Below are 12,329 nucleotides of genomic sequence, written 5' to 3'. Positions count from 1 at the left end.
GCGCAATGGGGCTGGTAGATCTCGTCCTATATATATAAGTGATCCTATTTACAAAACAACATTTTTTAATAGCTATGATGTTCAGTAAGCAAGATCTGCCATATGAAAACCAATTTTATTGCCCTCACTAAACATCTAAAAGTGAACTATATATCGATGATACGCTTTATTTTGTTGCCATGTATTAGCGGGAGAGGATCTCGAAGAAATCACTCAACGCCTAGAGCTACTGGTCCTCTCATCAAACGGTTTATTTCGCCAGCGGGGAGATGGCGTCTCTCCACCGAACAAAGGAAAACATCCATTCTTATACATTTTTCAAAACAGCTACACAGCCCATTTCTCCAATAATATTGGTTATACATTACATACATTAGTTATATTTCCAATTAAATTTGACATTTCATAAAGTGGGTTGGTATCTTACCAGCCCCTAACTTCATGAAGAAGTCACTCATACTAACTGTTAAAATTATTTTTCCTGCCTGCATCGGTGACCTTGGGCTGGCGAGGATGAACAATGGTCCTTGTCTTATGGACACTGTTTATCACTCCTCTGTGATACCTCCCTGGCCTCCCATGTCTGTTTCAATTATTCTTGTCTCCCTGACTAACTCTGCTGTCTGTAATTAAATGATGTCATTTATACCAGTTTGCAACTTAACCCAGCTAATGATTGTTCAGGAATGTGGCTAGCTCAGCTAACAGCCATTTTGTGTAACTTCTTTTTCATTGTATGTCGGTCCTTTCTGACATTTGTAATTTTTAGATTATTAAATCACATGCATTGTTTATACACTATCTATTCCTACAAATTGCCTCTTATACAGGCATCTTAGCCAATGGGTACCTGATGCGACCATCAATTCACAAGAGACCAAGAGTTGAAGTGAACAGTGGCTTTAATCAACTAGAACAGTGCCTGCCTGTGACTGCTCTGCATTGAGAGCCACCTATAGGACAGCTGCTCGATATACCTCCCCTCAAGGGGGCGGGGCCAGGAGTGGAGCCCACAAGGGCACCAACATGATACAAGTGGTGTAATACAGTACAATGGTCCGTAGGTGGAGCCCACATGGGCAACAGCATAGTACAATATAATACAGTGGTGAAAGGTTACCATAATACGTTCACCACATTCACCCCCTGTTAAAAAATTGAAGTCCGGCAGGGGTGAAGGGCTCACAAGTTGAGTCTGTCCGGCGCCCTGATCGTGCGCTGCGATCGCCTGAGCTCTGGTTTTGCAGCGGGCACTGGTGTCGAACATCGATGCGGGCACAGGTGTGGACTCTGGGAGCGTGTCTTCTGGAGCTTCATCCCTGTAGGTCAGCGATGGGGGGAGGGGGTATAGGGGTGTGGAGGCCATGTAGGGGTGGGGACGCTGTTCAGTGTAGGTTGGGGGGGGGGTAGGGGATCCTGCGGGTGCCAGGTCACGGAGGGAGACAATATCTTGTCGGCCATCGGGGTGCACTACATATGCATACTGAGGGTTGGCGTGAAGGAGCTGGACCCTCTCGACCAGGGGGTCGGACCTATGGCTCCTCATGTGTTTCCGGAGTAGTACGGGCCCAGGTGTCTTCAGCCAGGACGGAAGCGAGACCCCGGAGGTGGATTTCCTGGGGAAAACAAATAGGCGGTCATGAGGGGGTCTCGTTCGTGGCTGTGCAAACAAGTGACCTAATGGAGTGGAGCGCGTCGGGGAGGACCTCCTGCCAGTGGGAAACTGGGAGATTCCTAGACCAGAGGGCCAGGAGGACGGCCTTCCATACAGCCGCGTTCTCCCTCTCTATCTGTCCGTTTCCCTGGGGGTTGTAACTGGTACTCCTGCTCGAGGCGATGCCCTTACCGAGCAGGTACGGATGCAGTTCGTCGCTCATAAACGAGGAGCCCCGGTCACTGTGGACGTAAGTGGGGAAACCGAACAAGGTGGAGATACTATGTACGGCCTTAATGACAGTGGCCGCGGTCATGTCGGGGCAAGGGATTGCAAAGGGGAAGCTGGAGTACTCGTCAACGACGTTGAGGAAATACGTGTTGCGGTTGGTAGAGAGGAGGGGCCCTTTGAAGTCGATACTGAGGCGCTTGAAGGGCCGGGATGCCTTCACCAGGTGGGCCTTGGCTGGCCGACAGAAGTGCAGCTTACACTCCGCGCAGATTTGGCAGTCCTGGTAATGGCCCTGACCTCCTCGGTGGAGTAGGGCAGGTTGCGGGCCTTGATGTAGTGGATACGCTGGGTGACCCCCGGGTGGCAGAGGTCATCGTGGATGGCCCGGAGTCGGTCATCTTGCGCGCTGGCGCATGTGCCACGGGACAGGGCATCTGGGGGCTCGTTGAGCTTCCCAGGACGATGCACTATATCGTAATTATAAGTGGAGAGTTCGATCCTCCACCTCAAGATTTTATTGTTCTTGACCTTGCCCCACTCTGTATTGTCGAACATGAAGGCTACCGACCGTTGGTCGGTGACGAGGGTAAACCTCCTACCAGCGAGGTAGTGCCTCCAGTGCTGTACAGCTTCCATGATAGCTTGAGCTTTTTCGACTGAGGAGTGTCAAATTTCAGAGGCGGTGAGGGTACGGGAGAAAAATGCTACTGGCCTACCTGCCTGGTTAAGGGTGGCGGCGAGGGCGACCTCTGACACTTTGCTCTCCACCTGGAAGGGGACGGACTCGTCCAACCCTCGCATCGCGGCTTTGGCAATATCTGCCTTGAAGCGGCTGAAGGCCTGGCGGGCCTCAGTCGTCACGGGGAAGATGATAAATTTGATCAGTGGGCGGGCTTTGTCCGCAGAGTTGGGGACCCACTGGGCATAATAGGAAAAGAACCCGAGGCATTTTTTCAGTGCCTTGGGGCAGTGGGGAAGGGGGAGTTGCAGGGGGGGGGCACATACGGTCAGGATCAGGCCCTCGAACTCCGTTTTCCACGACATAGCCGAGGATGGCTAGTCTGGTTGTGCGGGAAACGCATTTCTCCTTGTTATAAGTGAGGTTGAGGGTTTGGGCGGTTTGGAGAAATCTCTGAAGGTTGGCGTCGTGGTCCTGCTGATCGTGGCCGCAGATGGTGACGTTGTCCAAGTACGGAAATGTGGCCCGTAGCCCGTACTGGTCCGCCATTCGGTCCATCGTTCTTTGGAAGACCGAGGCCCCGTTGGTGACACCGAAGGGGACCCGGAGGAAGTGGAAGAGGCGGCCGTCTGCCTCAAAGGCCGTGTAGTGGCGGTCCTCCTGGAGGATCGTGAGCTGGTGGCATGCAGACTTCAGATCTACCGTGGAGAACACCCGGTAGTGTGCAATCTGATTAACCATGTCCGCTATCCGGGGAAGGGGTACGCATCGAGGTGCATGTACCGGTTTATGGTTTGGCTGTAATCTACAACCTTCTGGTTCGTTTCCCTGGTCCTGACGACCACCACCTGGGCTCTCCAGGGGCTGTTACTGACCTCGATGATCCCTTCCCGCAAGAGCCGCTGTACCTCGGACTTGATAAAAGTCCTGCCCTGGATACTGTACCGCCTGCTCCTGGTGGCGACGGGTTTACAGTCGGCGGTGAGATTCATGAATAGCGGGGGAGGGTCGACCTCCAGAGTCGCGAGGCTACAAACGGTGAGGGGGTGTAGGGGCCTGCCGAACTTCAGGGTCAGGCTCCTGAGGTTGCACTGGAAGTCCAGTCCCAACAGAAGAGGAGCACAGAGATCGGGGAGTACATACAGTTTAAAGTTAGCGTATTCAACACCGGCGAGGTTCGCGACGGTGTACTCCCTGGATCTGCACTGAATGCGATCCGGAAGCGAGGGAGATTGTTTGGAATATGGGGGAGATTTAACCGTGTCTGGGTGAACGAAGCTCTCTGTGCTCCCGGAGTCAAACAGGCAGGGCGTTTCATGCCCATTGACCCGGACGGTCATCATGGAGTTCCTGAAGTGCTTTGTGCGTGACTGGTCAAGGGTGACCGTGCCGAGTTGCGGGTAGCCGGCGTGGTCAGAGGTGGTAGGGTGGTCCCAAGATGGCTGCCCCCGTCGGTCGCACGTGTCGGGCGGCGGTGAAGATGGCAGCCAAGATGGCGGCCCCCATGAGTCGCACGTGTTGTGTAGAGTCGAAGATGGCTGCCCCCACGGACAACAGGAGGCGGGTGACGCGTCTGAAGGGGGCAGTGCCAGCAGGCACGCAGCCACGCTGCGGGGTCTGCGGGCCTGTGAGTATGAGAGTCGGGCCTGTGATTCGGAGGCCTTGGACCTGGCCAGGCAAGCTTTGGCAAAGTGTCCTTTCTTGCCGCAGTCGCTACGGTTCGCGTTCCGAGCCGGGCAACGCTGCCAGGGGTGTTGGCCCTGGTCGCAAAAGTAGCAGGGCAGCCCCCGGGATGGGCGGGCAGCCGCGCGGCACAGGCCTGGGGTACTCTCTAGTCGGGTGTCCACGAGGGGGTCGGGTGGTTGGAGGGGAAAGCGTTGAGGCCTCTGGAACGCTACTTCTAGGGAGGTGGCTAGTTTTACCGTCTCTTCTAGGTCGAGGGCGCCCTTCTCGAGCAGATGCTGTCTGATGTAGTTGGACCGGACTCCAGCCACGTAGGCATCCCGGACGGCGAGTTCCATATGTTGGGAGGCCGTGACGGCCTTGTAGTTGCAGCTTCGCGCGAGGACTTTAAGGTCGTGTAGGTGGTACTCTAGCGATTCCCTGGGGCGTTGGTGGCAAGTGGTGAGGAGATGCTGCGCGAACACTTCGTTCACCGGCCTCATGTAATGGCGCCTCAGCATCGCGAGCGTGTCTGCGTATGTGGTCGCTTCCTCGAGTTGCACGGAGATTCGATGGCTCACCCGGGCGTGGAGGAGGCTCAGCTTCTGTTCGTCGGTGACGGAGGGCGAGGAGGAGGCGACGAGGTAAGCCTCGAAACATCGGAGCCAATGTGAAAAAATCCCTTTGGCTTCCGCGGCCTGTGGGTCAAGTTCCAGTCGGTCAGGTTTGAGGGCTGCTTCCATCGCGATGTTGTAGTTGATTAAATTAATGCGACCATCAATTCAGACGAGGCAGAGATTTGAAGTGCACAGTGGCTTTAATCAACTAGAACAGTGCCTGCCTGTGACTGCTGTGCACTGAGAGCTGCCTACAGGACAGCTGCTCTATATACCTCCCCTCAAGGGGGCAGGGGAGGAGCCCACAAGGGCACCAACATGATACAAGCAGTGTAATACAGTACAATGGTCCATAAGTGGAGCCCACATGGGCAACAGCATAGTACAATGTAATACAGTGGTGAATGGTTACCATAATACCTTCACCACAGTACCTTTTGCCTAATAACCTTCTTTCTAAATCTGACTTCAACACCATGAAATCAAAGCCAAACTTGTTGATTTTTCAGCTTCATATATGAGAGACCTTTTGCAGCTGATAGGTTAATTCTGGGCAATTCTGAGCTACGACTTGAAACTTATCAGTCGCATATACTGCAGAACTTTGCTTTTCACTGAACCGCTAGTTTCTCATTATTTATACAAAGTGCTTGGCAGCACGGTGGCGCAGTGGTTAGCATTGCTGCCTCACTGCGCTGAGGTCCCAGGTTCGAACCTGGCTCTGGCCGTGTGGAGTTTGCACATTCTCCCCGTTTTTTTGTGGGTTTCGCCCCCACAACCCAAAGATGTGCAGGCTGATTGGGTACTCTTTTTTTTTTTTTACTTTTTTAATTATACAGAGTGCTCTCAGTACAAACATCTTTGCAGTACAAACACTTATTCTCTTCTGCTGAATCAAGGCTGTCACTCTCGTGCAATATACTGAGGGAGTGCTGTATTGTCAGAAGTGCAGTCTTTTGGATGAAATGTTAAACCATCTGCCTGCTTGGGTGAATGTAAAAGTTCCCATGGCACCATTTTGAGGAAGAGCAGATGAGTTATCCTGACTTTCCTGGCCAATATTTAACCCTCAATCGACATCTCAAAAGCAGATTACCTGGTCATCATCCCATTGTGGGCCTTTACTGAACTCTTATTGGTTGCTGTATTTCCTATAATAATAATAATAATAATAGCTTATTGTCACGAGTAAGCTTCAGTGAAGTTACTGTGAAAAGCCCCTAGTCGCCACATTCCGGCACCTGTTCGGGGAGGCTGGTACGGGATATTACAGCAGTGACATCATTCCAAAAAGTACTTTATTGGCTGTAATTAAATGCTTTGTGATGTCTGGCAGTTGTGAGAAGCGCTATTAAAATGTAAGTTTTTCAATTTTTGCTTTGTTATTAAATGCTGCAGAAACTACAAACGAACAGTAGAGTGTGCCAGCAGTTACAATCTGGTGTTCCACTTTCAACCCTGAGAAGACTGCCTTGTACATCCTGACTGTCCAATCCTATTTGTACTTGCTGGTTTGCCATATTTAGATGGTGTAGGCCTCGAGGCGAGCAAGGCACGTTCTTAGTGTTGTTACCGCTTTCAAAACAAAATTCTAAATTGCAACACCAAGATCTATCAGAATTAGTAACTTGATATATATGTAGAGATGCAGTGAGAAAAACTATCACATTAGGTGATTACTGTAATAGAAACAATGTGCGGGGGTATGGGGGAATGGCACTTAATCAGAATGCTCGTTTAGAGAGCTGGTGCAGAAATCAAGGGTCAAATGGCCTCCTTCTGTGCCATAACAATTCTATGATTCTGTGAAACATTGGGAGGAATTCAACCATTTTGAGATTAAGGGCAGGATTCTCTGTTTCAGAGACTAAGTGCTCATGCCAGCAGAGAATCAAGACCCTGTCCCACTGATGCTAGAAGCGTTTCTGAGGTGATATTCACCTACCTTTGCTATGATAAATTAAGCATAATGGCGAACATGCCGGTTTCCCTGTACTTACTGGTCTCAGGCCGCCATTTTGAATGGACGCCCAATCCCAGCATCCGTAGACAGGCCTCCCAACTCCCCGTTCCCACGTCGCCCCTGCTGACAAGGGGAGCCCAACAACCTCTCATCAAGGAGGGGCATCCTTCCCCCACCCACCCTCCACCATGGGAATAATAGGTCATCCCCCACCATGCCCCTGCCCACGCACACATGAGGGTAACCTTCCCCCTCCTCCAGGTCCCTCCTCTTCAGATTCCCCACCCCCCTCCTGCAGCATTGACAACAGTACGCTGCCACTGGCATCATGGCATTGATGCCCTGGCAGTGACACCCTAGCCTGGCGTGCTGAACTCTCAGGGGGGTCACGGCGTTAGTCCATTGCTCATGTGCCGCTCTGCGCTGCTAGACTGCAGACTGAGTGTCCCCCAAAGGTCCTGGGGTTAAGTGGGCTTGGGTTGTGAGTAAGGGGTTGACCCCGGGATCCTCCCTCAGGTTGGGTGCCCCATGTGTGGACTGCCCCTTCCAGCTCTGGGCAACCTGAAGATCGCTCTCAGCATGGTGATCTCAGTGCAGATTACATGGTTGAGAAGATAGCATATTCTTTAAATATTAATGAGTCCTGGAAATTAAAATAGCCTGGGTCTCACACTGCCCAACATCAACGGGGGTTTGCTGCTTTTGCCCATGACACCCCTCATGAGTGTATATTAGATAAGTTAAAGTAAGTGAGTACTTTATATTGAAAAGTATCCAGATTCAATATTGAGGTTACATGCTGTCACAACTTTGACTCAAATGATTCTGTTTCCTTTGCTTATCTTTTTCCAGCTCTTTGACTTTGACATTGAAGTGAAACCAATGTTGGAGGTGCTGGTGGGAAAAACTATTGAACAAGCTCTACTAGAGATCATGGAGGAGGAAGAGCTGGCTAACCTGCGCGCACTGCAACGTGACTTTGAGGAACTTCGCAGTGCAGAGCTTGCAGAAGTACAGCGTATGGAAGAGAAGGAGAGACGGCACAGAGAGGAAAAGGTATATAGTTCACTCTAATTTACGATCTGTTATGTGAAATCCTTATCTTACACCTATGTGCAAGATGAATTTGAGAAAAAGTTGAAATTACTTTGCAGTTCAAAGATAATTAAGAGGCAAAGCTCTTGGGGTCAATATACATTATTGTATATAGCATATAATTCATAGAAATTATGGAATCATAAAAATATGCAGCATGGTACACAGCCATTCCGCCCATCATATCCTGCCGGCTGACCAGTATCGATATCATCAGGTCCAATCCCACTTTCCTGCGCTTGGCTCATGAGGTTACAGTTCCCCAAGTGCATATTCGAGTACTTTTTAAATGCTATGGGGGTTTCTACCTCTACCACCCAATGAAGTAGTGACTTCTAGATCCCCACCACCCTCTAATACCTTCTAAATGTCCTACTTCTTGTCTAAATCAGTGGCCCCTGGTTATGGATTCCTCAACCAAGGGGTCATCCTATCCACTCCATCAAGACTCCTCATACACTTCAACTAGTTATCCCCTCAGCCTCCATGGTTCCAAAGAAAACAACCCGAGCGTGTCCAATCCTTCTTCATACCTAAAATTCTCTAGTGCAGACAACATCTATGTAAATCTCCTCTGTATCCTCATTAGTTCAATCGCATCTTTTCTATAGCATGTTGATCAGAACGTCCGTGGCCTAACTTGTGTTTTGTACAGTTCCAACAGAACCTCCCGGCTCTTATAGTCTATGGTTCAGCTAAGAAAGGCAAGTATCTCGTATGGCACTTTGACCAACCTCTTGAATGGATCTGTGAGCATACACACCAAGGCTCTTTGACATTTTTGCTTCCTATCATTAATTGTATTGTGTGCCACTGTTCCCATCCACCTATCTATCTATATATATATATAGTCCATTGACTTTCAGATGTTTTTTCTTCCATTATCTACCACATGGCCAATTTTTGTATAGTCTGTAAACTTCTTAATCATATCCAATCCAGTCACAAAAACAGCTATGCCCGTTGGTTCCTGCCTCTGAATCAATTTTGGATCCAATTTATCACTTTGCCTTGGATCCCATGGGCAATGGGATCTTAGGAAATGTCTTGCTACAATCCATGTAGACTATACCAAATACACTACCCACATAGGACTTCCTCATTACTTCCCCAGAAAATTCAATCATGTTAGTCAAACATGATCTTCCCTTAACAAATCCATGCTGTCTTTGATTAATCCCTGTCTTTTTAAAATCAACATTTAAACTTCAGAATTTTTTCCAATAATTTCTCGCCACTGAGGTTAGGCCCATAAGGCCATTGGGCCATTTCATTTTATCCCTTTCTCTCCTCTAAGTTAAGGTACATCATTGGCTGTCCTCCAATTCTCTGGCACCATTCCGATAACCAGAGAGGTTTGAAAAATGATAGTCAGTCAGAACCCCCACTATTTCTTCTCTTACTTCCCTTAATAAACTAGGAGACATTTTGCCCAGGCCGAGGGATGTACACACTTACAAAGATATTAAACCTCTCCAACACTTACTCTCTTATTGTTCGTTTAACCTAATATTTTACACTCCTCCTCTCCCTGATTGCCTCTCCTTTGTGAAAACATGCAAATTCATTAAGAACCATTCCAAGGTTCACTTCCTCCATAAACAAGTTCTCCTTATGGTCCAGAATAGGCTCTTTATTTAGTTATCTAAATTAATTTCTGGCAAGTCTGAGATTAACACAACCTTTAGCAATGACTTTTAAAAGATGGCTCGGAAACACCCACCTTTGGCAATATGCTGTCGCTTTCCAAACTTGTGCCAAAATTTCCTTAAATTCTGAACGCGATCTAATGGAAATGTTTATTAGTGTGGTAGTGAGCGGGAATTACTGGGTTTTTCCCAACGGCGGACCCAACGAGACCGCTACCGTAATGCCAATTAGGAGTGGTAATGATGCATGGGCTTCAGGTCGGAAATGACTGTCTAGTTGATTTGCATAGATTGGGCCCAGCAGCTCGCCCCTAACGAGGGGGAGCAGCACTTAAATTGATCCCGTACAGCAAACCCCAGACAGCACACAGCCATGTCACCAAGGAGACCGTCACCAAGGAGACCTGCACCATGATTCTGAGATACTGACCTGGCCAAACTGTTAAGACACGGTGGAGTCCAGACAGGATACCCTGTTCCCCCACGGGGGTCGGGGAGTCAGACGCAGGGCAGCCAGTGCTGCCTGGGAGGAACTGGCAGTGGCCGTCATTGCGGGGAGTGTCACAAGGAGGACCGCCACCCAGTGCCGCAAGAGGCTCAACGACCTCCACCGGGCCACACTGGTGAGTTGGCATCACCCCCCTGGCACCAATCCTACCTGCCACCCTCCCACCTGATGACCCTGCGTTTGGCACCAGACCGCCCCCGCCCAATGCTGCACTTGCACACCCTGGCACCCACCTACCTGCACACCGCACCATCATCAGCAGCGTGTACTCTGCCATATCCCCCGCCCCACGATGCATGAAACGTGCACCTCACTATGCCCTCTCTTTGTCCACAGGAGAAGTTGGCCCATAACAGACGGGAGAGGGCCCATGCCGGCGGTGGGGTGCCGGTCCTCACCCCATACAAAGAACGGGCCCTGGAAGTTGTGGGGCTGGCCGAGGACAGATCGGTCACCAACGTCAAGATTGGCCTGCGCTGCAGAGGTGAGTATCCACAGCCCCTACCCAGATGACCCATCACACGTGTGTTGTTCATGCCAGCCGTAATGATCCCCCCCCCTCCCACTGACCACATATCCATTCTCCCGCAGGATCTCCATCTGGTGGTGCTAGTCAATCTGGACCCCTGTTCACCTGAGTGGTGGTGACCCAAGGCATTGCTCAGTCAGTGATGGCCATGGCTGAGGGCCTCGGCAGCATGTCCCAGTCACTGAGGACCATGTCCCAGATGCAGGTGGACATTGGTGAGGTACTGCACAGCGTAGCCCGGTCACAGAGGGGCATTGATGAGGCCATCGACACCATAATGGAGACAATGGGGAGCTCACAGGGCTGGCAGAGCCAGATGATGCAAGGGCCTTGAGCTCAATCCAGCTGCCCTTCCGTCCTAAGGTGATTTCCAGGGCCCCACGGGCACCAACTGGGAGGGAGACGGCGAGGCATGTGCCACCGGCAAGTCGGAGGGACCTTCTGGCCCCAGACCTTCCAGAGGATACCCGCCAGGGGCATCAAAAGTCACAGCACTCGGTAAGCAGCAGGCCTCCTCCACCTCTGATGAGCATCCTGGGGTCACACACAGACGTAGCAGCAGAGCACGGAGGACTAAGAAGGTTGAGGATCACTGAGAGGGCACTGAGGGGGAAGGAGGCAGGACCATCGGTAGCTAGGGGCAGTTAGGGTCACCACTGTGCAGCATTAAAACACACTACACCCCAGACATGTGAAGCTTCTGTCACATGATTCTGCATTGCGGGCCGGCCTGCACATTCCATCACCTGGTTGCTCTCCCCAAGCCCCAGCCCCCCTGGGCACGGTGGTCCCAGATCTGGGCCCTCCACCAAGGCATGCGCAGATGATGGGTGTCAACGGCCTGTCAGCAGACAGACAAGAGGAAGACAATGGCAAAGTTTTTCAAACTTCTTTGACCCATTTTTAACAACTAGCCACCACTCGCGACGCACACCGCCCGAACTTCGCGACCCACCATTTCCGTTTACCTTTAATGTGACAGGTGAGCCTGCTTGGTCCTCATGATCTCACTTGCTTTGTTATTCAATGTTACATTTCTGCTAAGGACTTCAGCTGATGATTTAACATCTCACTGCATCCGTTGAAAAAAATTAAGAGGTTTGTCCTCGAACTCACCATGCTTTAATCTTTAATTTGCCAGTACTTCCCTGCATATAACACATACAGACTTTGAATCCTGATTTGCAGTGGCATAATTATTAACCCATACCTCAATAAATCACCTTTATGCTGCTTTGTTCCTGTTTTCAGCATCTTCTTCATGGGTTGTCACCAGAGGCCCTGGAGTTCACACCAGCAGCTACAAAATGGAGGAATCTCCGTCACCCTCGCACGTGACCTCAGTGTAGGAAGCGTATGGCCTGCTCCCTCCCGCCGCTCCAGCAGGAAGACGCCATCAATTTGTTTTTTTAAATCTGCTCCCGGGTCAGCGTGCTGTCGTCAGGAGCAGGCAGTCTAGCCTCGCTGGACTCCGGCCTGTGCACTGCTGAGGGGCCATGTATGCACGTGATGGCCGGCATTCTGAAAGCCGGATGCGGGCAGCATTTTAAAACGTTGGTCGCGGCGATGACTGATGGCCCTGCGACCCTCCCGACACCCTCCCGTGACCCACCAGCCGGTTGCGACCCTAACTTTGAAAATGATTGACATTGATTGAGGAGCACCAGAGCTCAGCTCACAGCAGGATAGCCTCACCATCCTGCCTTGTACATTGAAGCGCTGACAGTGTCAACATAGGCCCA

At 50.7% G+C, this 12,329-nt stretch overlaps 1 protein-coding gene across 1 annotated transcript in view; it reads left to right on the top strand.

The window, feature by feature from the left end:
- rsph3 (radial spoke head 3) overlaps window positions 1–12,329 on the top strand; it is a 165,538-nt gene that overhangs the window by 90,899 nt on the left and 62,310 nt on the right. Inside the window, exon 5 of the mRNA XM_072507548.1 lies at window positions 7,659–7,862. Within this exon, the coding sequence (XP_072363649.1) occupies window positions 7,659–7,862 (204 nt within the window). The remainder of the gene's footprint in view (window positions 1–7,658; window positions 7,863–12,329) is intronic.

The sequence above is a fragment of the Scyliorhinus torazame genome, chromosome 1, assembly GCF_047496885.1.
Source record: "Scyliorhinus torazame isolate Kashiwa2021f chromosome 1, sScyTor2.1, whole genome shotgun sequence".
Taxonomy (NCBI): Eukaryota; Metazoa; Chordata; class Chondrichthyes; order Carcharhiniformes; family Scyliorhinidae; genus Scyliorhinus; species Scyliorhinus torazame.
The sequence above is the reverse complement of the archived record's forward strand: the minus strand, read 5'-3'. Positions and strand labels throughout refer to the sequence as shown.